Genomic DNA, 18,369 nt, shown 5'->3' on the forward strand with positions numbered 1-18,369 from the left:
TACTACTGTATGTCTTGAGCATGCACAGGTTTTGCTCACCTAGCACAGAAGCATGTGCATCATGCCAACGTAACAACATCCGTGAAACTGTTGTGTTTTTGCAAATCAATCACTGTGTCCAGGAACATGACTTTTGTTCCAAAACTTCCCCATATATCTTCCATGAAAATCCCTGTCTTCTCACCCAGATATTCAAGCTGAGTGGTGAGGATGAGAGCAGCATGTACCTCCACCAATTGCTGGACCTGTACGACATCTTTGTGATGACACCACAGATTCTGGAGAACCAACTGAGGGATGCAAAGATCAAGTCCCTGTCTGTGTTCAGCCTTATTGTGCTGGATGAGTGTCACCACACACGGAAAGGGGAGCCCTACAACAAGCTCATGATCAGATATCTCAAGCAGAAAAACAAAAAGAAATCCATTCGCCTACCGCAGGTATTTTCTACACTTAAACCGCTGACTAAGATTTTATACTCTGTGGACGAGTCCAAATTTACTAACCAGGTACCCACCTTGCTATTACCCGACCCTACCCGGGTACCCGCTGTAGGTTTCAAGAGTTTGGTATAAATTTCCAATTGGGAATAGTTTGATCGTAGCCCTGGCAAAATGTATTTAGATAAACGTATAAAACAATGTGGTCATGCATACACTTAAGTTGACTGAAGTTTTACCAATGTTCAAACATGTGAAGGTCAGAAGGAATGGGAGCATTGTCAGAAAGAAAAACGAACAGTAGTGACTTGTCGTGTAACCATAGAATTCTAGATAATTTTTGTCATTAAAGAATATATCACGTGACTAACCACGTGTCTGGGTAGTCCTGTGGGTACCTGGGTCCTTCTCAGGTACCCAAGTTCCCCGCCCTATGCAGCTGGCAGTGGATACCAGAAAGGGGCTTCACGTTTGTACCCCATCCGAAATCATGCCCACTCTTGAGAGCTGTGGGCAATCAGATTGACCACTAAACTACCACTTCTCTGTGTGAAAGGTTTAGGATATGAAAATCATGAGGATGACATCTAGTCATGAATTGTCTGCCTTTTGGTTTCAGATTGTAGGCCTGACAGCCTCCTTGGGAGTAGAGAAGGCAACGGTTGATGAGGAGGCCATTGACAGTATCCTGAAACTGTGTGCCAACATGGATGCCCCCTATCTCTCCACAGTACAGACACACATAGATGAACTCAAAGAAAAGGTCCCCGTGCCAGATGAAAGTAGGTCTATGAAATAATTAATTGGAAAAGCAACAGTGATCTTTTCTGATCTCAATGGTCCCAGTGACAATTGAAATTAGGTCTGTGAAATAATTAATGGTATAAGTAACAGAGAGCTCATATGATCTTAAAGGTCCCAGTGCCAGCTGAAAGTAAGTCCATGAAATAATTATTTGGAAAAGTAACAGTCAGTTTAACCGACCTACAAGTGCATGATTGGCTCTACTAGAAGCACTCATGAAATGTCCAACATCATCATCAACTGACCTACCAGAGGTAATAACACAACAATGTACAATGTTGCCATCATACAAACCTTTTTACATGCAACTTTTCAATCATTTTGTTAAATACTCAAATAAATTATATAGACTAAGAATAAGGCAGAGTTAGGGTGGTCTTGGAGGCGGAGACAAACCCCTGAGTAGTGTCCTGTTGAAATGATACACTACACAAATACCATTGAATTTGTAAATCATCATGTCTAGTGATGTTTTATCGTAAATATCCAATCTCATTAAAATCAAATCTTAGTTCTTTTATCGCTAAACAAAGATCTGAGGACATCCCGTTATGGGTCAGGTTAGAACGACCTTTCATCCGACCAATCAAAGCGTCGCTTACCAGATCATGAAAGTGACAGTCGGAATGTGTTTTCTAATCATGCAACCTCGAAAACGTTAAAACGGGGTATTCCGAACGACAGATACGGCCCATACGACTGATTCTGTCAAAATTATCATCTATCTCTCGCTTCCGTGGGATAAACATTTGAACGGAGGAGGCCTTGTACAGTACATGGGAAGCACTGCCATACAATCGCAACCATATATTAAACATTCTGGAATGTTCGTTTGTTCGGTTTTCAAAATTTTAATCGAGAACTGTGTCAACATATTTTTCAAGCATAGTCTGAAATGGAAGTCGCCAGGTTGAAATGAGTGCCGTAAAGCTCAAGAAAGCTGCTTTCTATTTGGCTGATATTGACTTCTTGTCAGTCGTTTCAGTGGTGGCTCAAAGTTCGAGAAAGGTTGTTCTGACGTGACTCGATATGGGATGTCCTCAGATCTTTGTTTAGCGGCAGCAAAACCTTAAATATGATTTTCATGTTTTCATTGACCAAATTTGCAAACGGCAAGACAAGCACACAAACTCCTATTGCTGCAATGACCATATCACAAGATGTGCAGTAAAGCAGTGCGCATGTAAAGGGAAGTAACTGCTCGCTATATTGGATTACATTGTTTTTAAGTATTGTAGCATTTTACTGCCGGGTCGTGTGTTCAAGATGCGAAATATATTTTGGGGAAAAAGGAAATAAACAAAAACATGCTGCGGACCTTATGATGATGAGGGTGGTGCCCGAGAACTAAGACTATTATTTTTATTAGCCTAATATAATGAATTTTCTCTCCAACACCAGAGACTTATCCGCTGACTGAGGACCGAAAAGACCCAGCACGGAAAGAGTTGGAGACAGCCATGCAGAAGATAGAGGACCTTATGATTGAAATTAATGGTGAGTTACCGTATATGACCACGGATAAGCCGACCCCGTAGATAAGACGAGGTGTTAACTTGACCATTGAAATACGGAAGAAAATGATATGACCCGCAGATAAGCCGAACCAGGAATTGAAAGGCAAAAAACACTGCGAAGTCGGACTGCAAGACATGTGCCGGTACGCGCAGATATTAAAAAATATAATATGAAAAACGTTGTAATTATATTGAAAAAGGTCATTATTATTTATAATAAAGATTTAACAAACCAGTCATCCACTTTCATAATGTGGGAAGCTGTTTCTCGTGTTTTTTTTTAATCTCATAATAATCGTTATATGTTGCCATCAACAACCAAGCGCCATTTTGTGAATCGGTGTATATAGAATAATGAAAATATATCAGCTGGAGCGAAGACTCGCAGTTTGAATTCAGCATGATAAGCATGGCGTTTTCATTTCAAACTCATGATGAGAATGTCAGTCGGTAAAAATATACCAACTTTTATAACCCCCTTTACACCACTATTGTATGTTAATCCAATTGAATAAATAAACTATCATACTATGAACACATTGAATGACCATCACTTACTCACAGGCTTCTCCAGTTTAATAAACTAATCTCTCGAACACAAAGGAATTAAGCCCCTGCTCCCAACACGATTGCTAAGCACCCACAACTTGAAAATGTTTGTGTAAACAACATGGCAATACCAATCGGCCCGTTATTATCAATGCTCATTTCCTTGTGTACCGTGTTGCTTTTTAAACAACAGGAAGCAATCACAGTGGTCACCGTTTGTGACGTCACTGGAAACAGCTGATCACATGTTTTTGCAAATGGTGAACGGAATAACTCGCCGATACAGTTGTTTATTTGCCTCTTTCAATAAAGGTAGACACTTGTTCACTATCAATTTATGAACTTTGCAATTCGTAAGTAATAGCTATTGGCGATTTTATCTGGGGATTATATATTATAGCTGTGAATTACATATATTGTTACATGTAAAGATTGTGGAGTTTACGAGGAACGATAAACTTTGAACATTCAATTGAAAACTTATTATCGGAAGTAGTAACATGCACAACATTTTTTTAATAATGACAACATTGGTGTATAATAATAACTTTATTGATAATTTATAACAATAATGGCTCTATTCGTGGCAACTTCCAAACTTTCGGGAAGTTGTAATCTATCGGACCATCATTCAGGAGATGTTTCTGACAGATCACGATCTGAAAAATACTATCATGAAAGTGTATCCCGTGGATAAGCTGACCCCTTTCTACAGAATCTTTTTTCTGGTCCTCAAAATTCAGCTTATACGCGGTCTAGAAGGTATATTACCTCCAGATACATCCAAGTGGGCTTGGGTGGCCCAGTAATTTAAGAGGATGCAATTATCTGTGTGTATCTGAGTTGTGTCCCTTGGACATCCCATAAACCTATGATTGTAGTTTCAAATCCTGGTTCGCCCCGATTATGTTTCTAGGTTTGTCAGCACCATACTCATGATCATGTGTTTCACGAAAGTGGTAAATGTCTGACACCTGCATCGCTTCAGGCTTTCCTCACACATTTAGCTGACACAGCGTTAGAAATTGGCACTAGTCCTGTAGTCCTTACCAAACTTACCTATAGTAAAGGTAGCCTAAGGACTACTAGAAATTGGCCCATTTTAAGGGTTTTGCTATATGTTATCATTATAAGGACTAGTGGACAAAAACTGTTAGTTTCTAACCCTGTGACACACTGTGATATAACTGGAATACTGTAAAAGGCGGAGTTAAACTGAACTCACTCACTCACTCACTTACTTGCTCTTTTCACTACTGGTTGTGTCAAACACTTGTGTCCAGGATATGTGTCATATGTTTTCTACCATCAGGGATTTAATGTTTGCTTTTGACATTTACTATTTCCTTACTTTATTAGTTCTATTTTGTATGTGTGAACAAACGATCACCTTGCAAATATTATTTTGGCCAGGGTTAGGTGCAGTAACTCATGCTAATCAGAGACAAGTTGATAAGTTTTGAAAAACTATCCATATGTTACATAGACTGCAAGTCCAAAATGACTTTTGCTCAAAGTGTCAATCACAGTGTCCATCGCACTGTCCATCCAGACATGGACTGCATCATGAACATGATATTGCTCTTGTTGAACATTCTATACCAATATGCAAAGACAGGAAGACATTGTGACAGAGTTCAAATTTTGTGAAATTAAGGGAGGTCCTGGTGTCCTTCGGGTTTTCTGCTATAGCATCTGAATCTTGGGACCCCCTAAAGTTTTACGTTTTAACATCAAGTCTCCTTGACTCCAATTTTCAAAAACTGTTGCCAACAAAATATCAACCTTAGCACAATCTTAAATGTTGATCACAAGAAATGTGTTTCACATAAACCATCTGTGGCAACATCTTTTGATTCTACTATTTTGTCACTTGACATCATATAATAAATGAACTTTCATCAGCTAAGCTAACCAACCAGTTGCTAAGGTTGTAGACTACTTGTGGATAAGAAAATATTTAGCAAACAAGTCATTAAGACATCAGGTTCATCTTGCAGATCTGAACGATAAAGCAATTGACAATTTGCTGATGAAGCGTCCCAGCAACCGGAACAGCCAGCCGTACGGCCAGTGGGCAGTCCAGATGAAGAATGAATCCAGACTTGTTCATACAGGCCGCAGGGATGGTCTGTTTACTGTAGATGTTGACCCTAAGAGAGCAGAAATGGCCAGGAGTCTATTTGTCATGGCAGATCATATCTTTGTAAGTAGCCATTATATCCCCTATGAATAGAGACTATGTGTGATCAGGCTCTGTAACTGATTACTTGTCAGCCTGAGAAATTCAGTTTTTGAATAATAATCAAGAGGACTAGTGTAAATTTTGACTAAAATGTTTACAATATTTATATTTTTTGTCAGTTTTATAATTTTGCAGCAAAATTGAGAACTGGTTCAGAATCAGCCCTCAAATGCTGCTAGTCTATGAGGACTATGATCACCTGGAGGTTTACTTCAGCACGGTTCAGAAGCCTTGGCCTAGAGGACGAGAATGAATTTCAAAGCCATGATGTGATTGTTGCTCATGCTGTTTTGAGTGGTCCAGGATTGATTGAGTTTGCCATGAAACAGAACATCATTACACAACACTCACTCACTCAGTTTCACATACAAACCTTGATGCAGCTCTCTCACCTGCCCTTAATTGAATATTGCAGCTCTCTCCCTCTCAACTGTTTATTACAGCTTTCTCCTTCACAACTGTATAATACAGCTCTCTCCTTCACAACTGTATATTACAGCTCTCTCACTCTCAACTGTTTATGACAGTTCTCTCCCTCACAACTGTATATTACAGCTCTCTCCTTCACAGCTGTATTTTGCAGCTCTCTCCTTCACAACTGTATATGACAGCTCTCTCCCTCACAACTGTATATTACAGCTCTCTCCCTCACAACTGTATATTACAGCTCTCTCCCTCACAACTGTATATTACAGCTCTCTCCCTCACAACTGTATATTACAGCTCTCTCCCTCACAACTGTTTATGACAGCTTTCTCCCTCACAAATGTATATTACAGCTCTCTCCCTCACAACTGTATATTACAGCTCTCTCCCTCACAACTGTATATTACAGCTCTCTCCCTCACAACTGTATATTACAGCTCTCTCCCTCACAACTGTATATTACAGCTCTCTCCCTCACAACTGTATATTACAGCTCTCTCCCTCACAACTGTTTATGACAGCTTTCTCCCTCACAAATGTATATTACAGCTCTCTCCCTCACAACTGTTTATGACAGCTTTCTCCCTCACAAATGTATATTACAGCTTTCTCCCTCACAAATGTATATTACAGCTCTCTCCCTCACAAATGTATATTACAGCTCTCTCCCTCACAACTGTATATTACAGCTCTCTCCCTCACAACTGTATATTGCAGCTCTCTCCCTCACAACTGTATATGACAGCTCTCTCCCTCACAACTGTATATTACAGCTCTCTCCCTGACAACTGTTTATGACAGCTTTCTCCCCCACAACTGTATATTACAGCTTTCTCCCTCACAACTGTATATTACAGCTCTCTCCCTCTCAACTGTATATTACAGCTCTCTCCCTCACAACTGTATATGACAGCTCTCTCCCTCACAACTGTATATTACAGCTCTCTCCCTCACAACTGTATATGACAGCTCTCTCCCTCACAAATGTTTATGACAGCTTTCTCCCTCACAAATGTATATTACAGCTCTCTCCCTCACAACTGTATATTACAGCTCTCTCCCTCACAACTGTATATGACAGCTTTCTCCCTTACAACTGCATATTGCAGCTCTCCTCACAACTGTATATTACAGCTCTCTCCCTCACAACTGTATATTACAGCTCTCTCCCCCACAACTGTATATGACAGCTCTCTCCCTCACAACTGTATATTGCAGCTCTCTCCCTCACAGCTGTATATGACAGCTCTCTCCCTCACAACTGTATATTACAGCTCTCTCCCTCACAACTGTATATTACAGCTTTCTCCCTCACAACTGTATATTACAGCTCTCTCCCTCACAACTGTATATTACAGCTCTCTCCCTCACAACTGTTTATGACAGCTTTCTCCTCACAACTGTATATTATTTGGTGTGAACCTGTTTTATGATACCTCTAGAGAAATCAGTCATAAGATGAATATTATTTGTTTTTTAGAAATACAATGCAGCCTTGGAAATTCATGATATTGTAAGGATCAAGGATGTGGTGGATTACCTCCAGAAGGAATTCAGTCATGGTTGCCACAGCACCCAGTTACCTGGTGGTGGCAGTGTGCATGTACCTTGTGAAGAAAAGCTGGATGAGATCTTCAGTGGTGAGACTGCTTGTTTGTTTGTTTGTTTGTTTAACGCTGCACTCGGCAATATTCCTGATATATGACGGCAGTCTGTAAATAACTGAGTCTGGACCAGACAATCCAGTGATAGAAATAATGCAATTTGTATACAATGACAAGCATCAACCAGGTCAGCGAGCTCACTACCTGATCCTGTTAGTTGCCTCTTGGGACAAGCATGGGTTGCTGAAGACCTGGATCTTCACGGGCTGAGACAGCTTGTATTAATGCTGAAACGATTTCTTGACCAACCTGAGTGTCCTGATATTAAACTCAACAATATGATTAGGATATGATTCTTTCTGTATATGTATCACAGCGTATCTGGACATCAGATGACCTACAACATGGTACAGAAACATCTGTGCTTGTCGAATGAAGTCCTTACTCAATATGATTAGGTAAAGGTTTGTCTTAAATGAGATGTGCAGTTAACTGTAAATATGGGATTACATCATTTATAAAGTGCATAAAAACAATTATCTTGAAAGAAAAAAAGTTGTAAAGGCAATACTAGTGACAATAACATTAAAATCCTGCTCATATTCCCGAAACTACTGAGAGTCAGAGTGGTAGATGACTAGCGTTGATTACCAGACATTTAGCTTACTACATGCACAGTGACTCTACTCTTCTTGTCCAAAACATCCATCATTATCACATAGACTGCCATGTATTAGCGAGAGACACAAACAAAGAAGGAAATGATTTATTTTTTCAGTCAATTTATTTAACAACAAATAAATGAATTAAAACTGAGAATATCAAATTAAAGATATCTGTCACATTATTATTTCTCTAAAAATGTAAACCACATTCACTCTTATCTAAGCTGAAACAGTTTTTGTGACATGCAATAATTTATTCTAGATTAAGACACAGAAAATAACAGAAATAATCATTGGTAGTGAACCCAGAGGTGAGGGTTAAACCCTCCCCCCCCCCACCTCCCCACCATCACACACCCCAATATCACACACCCCAATATGCCGAAAATAACGGAAAATCACTTCATTGTCATGTAGATTATTGCACTGTAAACAAAAAAAATGGCAGACATCTCTCCACCATCTCATCATGCCTCTAGCTGGGCTTCAATATGCACATGAGCTGGTTGGGGGAGTTGTGTGTTGCTTTTTAGATAACTAGAAAGTCACATAGGACTTTTTGTGTGTGTATATATATACTTTGTATGACTAATTAAAAAGTTTGTTTTCAATAGATTTCCTTTAAGTAGCATGAATGTTTGACATATTTGTCACTTGAAATACTTTTTTGCAAATTTACCTGTGTATTGCATCCTGAAAAAAGTGCCATGATGCATATTGTATTGTGACTAAGTGGTGTCATCAAGCTAATAACGTCTGGAATTCATGTCTTTATATTTTAGGTTTGAAAAAGAAACTGATCCGTTATGAACAGAAAAGGAGAGATGATCCCAAGTATGACAACCCCAATTTGAAAGTGTTAGCTAAAACACTGACAGGCATGCTGGATTCAAAAGGCAGCGACTCCCGAGCCATCATATTTGTGAGAACCAGGGCCACCTGCTACGCTCTGACCAACTGGCTGAACGAAGACGACAAGATTGAACCCCAGCTGAAGGATCTGAAAGCCATGGCGTTCACTGGTGCTGGAGCAAATGAGGAGGAAGGAGGTAAAGTAATGTCAGTATGTGGGAGTCTGAAGGAGTGAGTGAGTGAGTGAGTTAGGTTGTATGTTCCTTTGTATTACAGTGACGGATATAACGAACTTACTTTTTTAGTCCTGACTATTTGCTGTAGTTATGCTGTATATATGCTTATAATGAACTACGGTTATAACGAACTAAAATTAGTAGTCCCGATGAGTTCGTTATAACCATAGTTTACTGTATATTACAGTGAGTGAGTATGGTTTTATACCGCTTTTAGCAATATTCCAGCCATATCACAGTTGGGGACACCAGAAATAGGCTTCACACATTGTACCCGTGTTGGGAATCGAACCCGGGTCTTCGGCATGATGAGCAAACACTTTAACCACTAGGCTAGCCGACCGCCCCTATATTTCAGCTTGTCAGACGTCGTAGTGGGAAATCCCGAAGTGATACTGAGATTATCCTGAACTCCGAGAGAAGCATGTTATTCACTTTCCTGTTTTACTGGCAAAGTATGGTGTACTGTATTGTTAGAATATTTATTACATAATGGCTAGGTTATTTGGCAGGATAAAGCCAACGGTATCCTTTTACTTAAGAAATAAATGACGGATGGGAGTTGTTTATCGTTCAATAAAACACTGCAGGGAGAATAAACCATGAGGGTGCAGTTTATTCTCCCTACAGTATTTTATTGGATGATAAACAATGACCACAAGTCGTTTGTTTCTTACATGAGATATCAACAGTATGTACAAACTCTTTTAGGACATTGATAAAATGTACAAGCTTTAGAAATATTTACCCAATTTTTGATAATGATGACTCCGTAAACAGAATCCGACCCTCGGAAATGTTGGACGAGTCCATTTTATGAACAGGTGGGTTAAGTTTGGTATTTCCTGCATATTCTCACAATCCTCACATCGACTATCTCTACCGTTTCTCCTAATAATGATTGTTGTACTTCTCCCACTTTTGGATGCGATCTCCACTGTGGTAGCCCAGTTACATCTATGGGGAACACCTTACTAGACACTTCCCTCTCAAAATTAACATTGTCCAATTTATGACGTCATCAAGTTGCGAGCACATATACAAATTTCCAGACATGACTTCATGATAGAACAATGTTTTATCCTGAAATAAACCATGCTTCGTTCTTCATTGTTCTTTGCAATTTATCGTATGTCTCTCTTATTCAGCAAACTATGGTTATAACAAATTCAAAGGACCTCTAATAAGTTCAGTATCACCGTAGTTCATTATCATCATATGTACAGCATATATACAGCAAAAGGTCCCAAAGTCATTTGTATATTTCTCAGTTTGTTATAAACGTGTTCGTTATTAACATAGTTTACTGTATAGTTAAATATACAAATATATAAAGGTCATGTAAAGGTTACAGTGTTCTTATGTCACAGACCTTTTCTATTAGCGATCAAGTCGGAATGTGGGGACATATGACTGCATATAACAGTAGCATAAGCAAAATAAATAGTCAAGCATCCTGAAAATCAGTGTCTAACAAGCTTGCAGCTGAAGCCTTTTACAAATTTAGGCAACTCTGGAGGCATGAATTGAGAAGCAAAGTTAGCGAGGATGCCAGTTTCCATATCTGTGCTTGTAGACCTCAGCAGGTTTGGGTCATTTCCTGAATTTTAGACAGTTTGTTTTGGATGATGAGGATACTTTTTTCGACTATTCAAATTTAAGAATGACATTATATGATGAAGAGGTTTTCATGCTTCTGTGGGATGATAAATATCCTGTAGTAGGAGTAAAGACCCAGGCATATATCTCGCCAATATAGTGTTTATTCCTGGTGCAGGATGATTCCGTCTCAAAACACTTGCATAATAATCTTTATGAATTCTTTACTTTCAAGTAACAAGTGTAGTTTTCCCTTACTTCATAGACTCTCCACAGTAAGGAGGTAATTTAAGCCTTTAGATATTTGCAGTAATCATGCTGAGTGTTCATGTTTAGGTATGACACAGAATGAACAAGATAAAGTGATTTCCAAGTTCAAAAGTGGTCAGGTCAAGTTAATTGTCGCCACATCAGTAGCGGAGGAAGGGCTGGATATCCCAGAATGCAACATTGTCGTGAAGTACAACCATGTCGGCAATGAGATCACAACTCTCCAGACCCGAGGTGAGACAGAAAATTAAGTTCTATTAATCTAATTAATTCTATCATTGTATCTGTTTCTACATTTGAGTAAGCACCCTGAGTAAGTACCTCCCCAGCACCCTGAGTCAGAGTAGCTCCCCAGCACCCTGAGTCAGATTAGCTCCCCAGCACCCTGAGCCAGTAGCTCCCCAGCATCCTGAGTCAGAGTAGCTCCCCAGCACCCTGAGTCAGAGTAGCTCCCCAGCACCCTGAGTCAGATTAGCTCCCCAGCACCCTGAGCCAGTAGCTCCCCAGCATCCTGAGTCAGAGTAGCTCCCCAGTACCCTAAGTCAGAGTAGCTCCCCAGCACCCTGAGCCAGTAGCTCCCCAGCACCCTGAGTCAGAGTAGCTCCTCAGCACCCTGAGTCAGTAGCTTCTCAGCACCCTGAGTCAGTAGCTTCTCAGCACCCTGAGTCAGTAGCTCCCCAGCACCCTGACCTAGTAGCTCCCCAGCACCCTGAGTCAGTAGCTTCTCAGCACCCTGAGTCAGTAGCTCCCCAGCACCCTGAGTCAGTAGCTCCTCAGCACCCTGAGTCAGTAGCTCCCCAGCACCCTGAGTCAGTAGCTTCTCAGCACCCTGAGTCAGTAGCTCCTCAGCACCCTGAGTCAGTAGCTCCCCAGCACCCTGAGTCAGTAGCTCCTCAGCACCCTGAGTCAGTAGCTCCCCAGCACCCTGAGTCAGTAGCTTCTCAGCACCCTGAGTCAGTAGCTCCTCAGCACCCTGAGTCAGTAGCTCCCCAGCACCCTGAGCCAGTAGCTCCCCTGCACCCTGAGCCAGTAGCTCCCCTGCACCCTGAATCAGAGTAGCTTCTCAGCACCCAGAGTCGAGTAGCTCCCCAGCACCCTGAGTCAGTAGCTTCTCAGCACCCTAAGTCGACTAGCTTCCCAGCACCCTGAGCCAGTAGCCCCCCAGCACCCTTTCAGTAAAGTGGGACTAAATTGGATCCGGTGGTACGATTAAGTGACTTGATCATGAGTGATTGCGTGTCATTGTACCTCAGTGGTACAGTCACATGTTGTATGTTCATTCTGTGTTCAGGAAGAAGCAGGAAGGCAGGAGGGACATCTATTCTTTTGGGTGGCAGCAAAGTCCAGCAGAAAGAGATGTTGAATGTTGCTCGGGCAAGCATGATGCAACGAGCCATTACCACCATCAGAGGTATGCCAATGGATCGAGTCAAACGCCGGATTGACAATAATCAGGCTGAAACTCTTGCCAAAGAGGCAATAAAGGAAGAGGTTCGACGCCATCAGACTAGACAGAAGCTGGATACAAAATTCACACTAATGTGTGCTTGCTGCAGAAAGCTGTGTGCACACAGCAAAGATCTCAGGATCATTAATGGGAGCCAACATGTTGTCATCGGCCGTGACTTTGAAGATCGGATCAACACCCATCAGTTTAGGAACCAGAAGAAACCGTTTGATGGAATCACAATGACGGGCAGCATGCAGTGTCGAAACTGCCATAAGCCATGGGGGGTGAAGTTCATCTACCAAGGTGTGGCTTTCCCCTCCCTGGGTATCAAGTACTTCATTGTCATCAACGAGGAGACAAAACAGCCACAGTACTACAAGAAATGGTTGGAGCTTCCATACCAAATCCAGGACATTTCAGCAGAGGATTTCAAGACACTTTTGGGAAGTGAAAATGTTTCCAGCTCTGATGAAGATGATGATTATGATGATGATGAATTTGATCTTTGCTGAAACTGCTGAGATGAGCAGCTACTATTATTCAGTTTTTCCACTTCTCAGAATTTGTTTGTTTGTTGTTGTTTTGTGATTGTGAGGACGTTCCTCTTGGTCATCATTGTGCTTGTGAGGACGTACCTCTTCATCACGGTGCTTGTGAAGACGTACCTCTTCATCATTGTGCTTGTGGGCGGTCGGGTAGCCTGGTGGTTAAAGCATTCGCTCATCACGCCGAAGACCCTGGTTCGAGCCACTTTTTGATCGAACTTGGGTCATTTGACTGTAATAAGAGGCCTTCTATTGGTGGGTTTCTGATCATGGGGGGCATGGGTGGCCCAGTTGTCTAAGGCGCCGTGATTTGCTGTGCAGAGTTGTGTCCCTTGGGCAAGCCCGAAACCTATGATTGTGGGTTCGAATCCCCATTCGCCCCGATTATGTTTCTAGGTTTGTCAGCACCATTCCCATGCTCGTGGGTTTCACCAAAGTGGTAAATGTGAGAGACCTGCATCACTTCGGGCTTTCCTGCCACATTAAGCTGACATGCTGCGATATAACTGGAATACTGTTCAAGGTGGTGTTAAACCCAACTCACTCACTCTCTGATCATGACTCACCTGAAGCATTCTGTTATGCTTTGATTGTGATGAATTAATATTTACTTGAAAAACATGAACAGACAGTATATAATTTATTTGCTTGGTTTGTTGACCCTGAAGTTCCACTCTGACCCTGACAAATTTTACATTGCTCTCTCATTTTTTAATATAACCAATATTATATTGTATATATCTTATGTAAAGTTATTAATGTTTATACACTTGTTTTTTTGTTTTTACATTGAAAATGACATAATTCAATAATTTGAAAAAATAATTGAAATGCAGTTTATTTTCTTAAGACATGTACATATCTTCCCGAGGCAAGGGAGTTAACTGACTATGAAAGTCCAGTTTCAACCCTTGTCAAACTTGGCTGGTATTGCGTGGTGCGATCATAGCACTACCAGTGATTATAATGAGTTATGTCCCTCCTGATTTCACCTGCATTTGCTTCAAACAAAATGGCAGCGCCCAATCAAGACGATATAATAGAAAAAAGATCATGTTCCAGCCTTACAGGTAGCCAGTGGATGTGGATTGTAGCGCAACATTTGAACACCTAAATTAAAAATATGAAAAGATTTGGAAAAATCCTGTTGACACCCATAGGCACATGCTTTGCAAATACTGCAATCGACTGAAATCTGTTCAGCAGTTGCCATGTTGTTTATGAACAGGGTGTCAATTTCTTTTGCAATTTTGATTGAATTATGCATACTCATTAGTCCAACCAAAATATAACTGAGAAATTCCAGCCTAGTTTGGCAACGGTGGATACTGGACTTTTTATAGTCAGCTAATGCCTTGTCTCGGGAAGGGTGTACATGTGTGAATTTATTAGTATGGATTAGTAAGGTCGTAGTAATGAGAACCTTACTGGTGTGATATACAAATATCCTCTTTACTTAATAAGTCTTTCATGTAACTGTGATAAACTGATATTTATGTATTCAACTCAATATGATCCCAGTGAGATATAACAGGTTTGCTTTCAGTGATTAAAATTGGCTATACAGCTTGTTTGTTTGTTATGTTTCATGCTATGGACCATGTGCTGCTTTGATCAGAGGAGAGGGCATATTATGATAATTGGATTGTTAAAGTAACAAGGTGAGGTGCGGTGAAATGGGGTTTAACGTCGCATCCAGGATTATATAGCGGTGCACTAGTCCGGCTAATACCGATTTTATAGTGTTGCCAACTGAGATACCATGCCGCAGATTAATATGAAAACCCCTTTCAGTATACACAGTATACTGACTCCACGCTCCGGGTGGACGCTCTACTACTTGACCACAGAGCCGGTCAGTGGAGGTAACAAACATTTTTCTCCATAACATAGATGCAGCTCGTGCGTACAATGAATTTATCTTGTGACATAACAAAGGAACCTAGGAACATTCCCACTTCTCTGATATTAACAGTCTTTAATGTGGTCTTGATCTGGAAAATGCAACTTAGTGGCTCGATCTTTAAGGGACTTTTGTCTCTGAACTGTTTACTAAGTCTATGTTTATTGAAATTAACTCCGTAAAACAATGGAATGCAGTAATCTCGACTTCAGATTATAATTAACATATCGTCGAAGCTCATTATTATCAATCACTCACGCATGCTAGAAAGTCCCAAACACATTTGTCAGAGGCAACTAAATGGATCATGTGGTCAGGCTCAGTGACCTGGTTGATTACAGCATGTCATACCCTCACCATGACTGTATGGAGCAATGCTCATGATATCAATCACTGGGATGCGTGCGCCAAACTTGATTATTTACACGCGTTTGTCATGTGACTGGAATACTGCTGATTGCCCTGTTAACGAACTAAGTCTCTGGTTAGGGCAGCAAAACACAAAACAAGCTACTGGGGTGTGAGTTTACAGCTGTATCTTTATTCAATGTACAATACATGTACCAGTTGGTCCTAGCTTTGCCAATTGCATAGGAAATACTATGAAAATATGTAAAAGGTGAAATAAAACAAACACATCACACAGTATCAACACCCCGATGCATAAACTACATTTACATACAATGCACTGCACACTTGAAATTATGTTTATGCTTGATATTATTAATGTAACGTAAACATGCAAAGCAGTTGTTACACTTAAACTGCTTTTAAGCCAAATTACAACTTGAAATACTTGAGACTTTACATAATTACCGCCTCTACAAATTGCCATGATATAAACACAATATACAAAAAGTATACACATAACTTACCACTGTGTGGCAATGGGCTGGCAACTACGTATGAGATGCTCAGATCACAAGCAGCATCAGATATAGCCTGCAACCTCGGGGTATCGCGGTACTTGTCACGTACGCTGAACGGAAAAAAATGCACTCTCTAACCGTTATGATTATTCGTGTTCTCTGTATCAGATACCATTCATTTTATCAAACAATGCATATTTTACTGATAAAAGTTCATTATTTACATTAGTAGCTCCGAGTAAAAGCTGGGACTCGCACTCTGTTTGAAAAGGGAGAGAACTCCATCGTATCGCGGTACAGAGAAAAGTTGTGTATGGAGATCCGAATTGGACAAAAAGAGGACATAATTCTACCAACCACTTGGTATGATCATGCCAGACATCAGTGATTTGTCCAGACAAGTGCAAAGACAGCACAAGCAAAATTTTAAATGTGTTATCAGCAATAAGGATTCAATGCATTTTTACCGAAAAGTAAGAGAAAAATATTTTTACAAGTCAACAACAAAGTATCAGAAATGACATTTTATTGTTTAAAAAAAAATTGGATGACAATAATTTGTCACAAAATGGAAAAAATGTTAAAAGTCAACAATAAATATATAAAAAGCACTCACAGTATGCCCAAAGTATGTATTTATTTTTTGGTTACTAGTGGAGAACGTATTTCTAAGTTTGGCATTATGGCCCTTATGATCTCCCAATCGATTCTGAGCACAGAGCGGGAAAAAATGTGCGGATTACGTAACTTCCGTTACCTTATTAGTCGCCATGAATATGCAGATGATCTAGTTACAAATTACGAAATACTTGTTTAGATTTGAAATTAAGCAAGTTGACATAAATATAAAATTACCAATCAATGCATTACCTTAATGCATCTAATTCATAAAACTAAATACACAGTCATATTTACAAGATACATATATATGAACCAAACAATAACTAACCTTATCGAAATCCTGAGCACAACACTTGGGTTCCCAGAAAATACAAAACTAACCATCTGCTGGTTGACATAACACAACTGACTGTTCCAAATGAATCTGACCAACTGATTTAGCAAACTCAGCTGAAACAGAAATTGACTTACATTGTAAGAAAAGGAAGACAAAGCAAGACGCTTGTGCCATTGGTTACAGGATAGGGCATGAGGGTGAAGGTGGCAATTGTTAAATTAGTTGTTATGTAAGTGCTGGAGCTAATCTAATTGGTGTTTTATGCTGCTCAAGTAATCTAGCTTGAGACAGAAACTTTAAATAAAAGACAATTAAAAAACGTTACAAAAATATTTACAAAGTAACAATAAAATCAACTCGGCCACAACATTATAATATTACTTATCATACCTTCATGTCATAATGATGAGATCTAATTGGTTCACTTCATCTTGATAAAATTCTTTATCATACCTCCATGTCAGAATGATGAGATCTGATTGGTCCATGTGATCATGATAAAATACTGTGTATCCCGCCTTGGAGGGGAATAAATTTCTCAGCGGGGAATAAATCTCTTATACCCCACCACAAGTAATTCAGGCTGCAAATGGATTTCTGAGAGGCAGTATAAATCCATTATACCCCACTTCAAAGCAAAAAGCCACACACCTTTTCCGAGTCAATGGAAGTCACGTGACATGACATAAGCTAACCTCAGTTCAATCGAAAAGCTGTTTTCTATCAATTTTGAATTTATGTTAATTCTTTTACAATGTCATATTATCATATGTCTTGGTATAAAACCTAACACGGGACACATAAAGCAACATGTACCCCGCATGATACTGCTACAACTAATAACATACCTATGTTTAGTGTCACTAAATAAACCTATTTTCTCTCTGTCATAAGATATTTTGTTGTGATAAAGAATTAATTTGTCTTGGCTGAAAAACACACTAACACTAACACTAACACGCTCCACAACTCCTCCTTAAATGGCAGCTACAGTCATTGCTTGATGAAAATAGATATTATAACTGTCAATGGACTAAGACATGGTAGGATAACCTACTTAAACTGCTGAGTTTACAAACCTCCTTCAATGTTTTCCAGAGACTTCATAGCGAGACTACTTTCATACCAACACAATGTGCCATTATGTAACAACATGCTAGGTTATCGATTGATTGATTATCTGTCGTGCATGTATTCTGTCTGCCGAATGAGGGTTGCTTTAACAATGTTTGTGTGCTAAAATGAAAATGGTATTGAATTATGACATATTCCAGTGACAAACATTGGTAGATAATAATTGCTAAGATGAACAAGTGACCTTAGATGCATTCGTACAAACCAAACAACACACATGGACAGAAATAGTGCATTCATTTCAATAGTTAGCTTTCGTCTTGGTACTGGGCATTCTCACAAGATACATATACACTCAAACAA

At 39.9% G+C, this 18,369-nt stretch overlaps 1 protein-coding gene across 3 annotated transcripts in view; it reads left to right on the forward strand.

Moving 5' to 3' along the window:
- The window catches only part of LOC139452798 (ATP-dependent RNA helicase DHX58-like), a 35,745-nt gene extending 20,989 nt beyond the window's left edge, over positions 1–14,756 (forward strand). For all 3 annotated transcript variants that reach the window (XM_071234413.1, XM_071234414.1, XM_071234415.1), the window contains exons 10-17: positions 189–440; positions 1,060–1,222; positions 2,646–2,741; positions 5,311–5,516; positions 7,462–7,621; positions 9,033–9,299; positions 11,274–11,441; positions 12,499–14,756. In XM_071234413.1, coding sequence (XP_071090514.1) covers positions 189–440; positions 1,060–1,222; positions 2,646–2,741; positions 5,311–5,516; positions 7,462–7,621; positions 9,033–9,299; positions 11,274–11,441; positions 12,499–13,169 — 1,983 coding nt within the window. In that variant the 3' untranslated portion in view covers positions 13,170–14,756. The remainder of the gene's footprint in view (positions 1–188; positions 441–1,059; positions 1,223–2,645; positions 2,742–5,310; positions 5,517–7,461; positions 7,622–9,032; positions 9,300–11,273; positions 11,442–12,498) is intronic.
- The last annotated feature ends 3,613 nt before the right edge of the window (positions 14,757–18,369 follow it).

Source organism: Haliotis cracherodii, unplaced genomic scaffold, assembly GCF_022045235.1.
Source record: "Haliotis cracherodii isolate W230 unplaced genomic scaffold, xgHalCrac1.p SCAF_9, whole genome shotgun sequence".
Taxonomy (NCBI): domain Eukaryota; kingdom Metazoa; phylum Mollusca; class Gastropoda; order Lepetellida; family Haliotidae; genus Haliotis; species Haliotis cracherodii.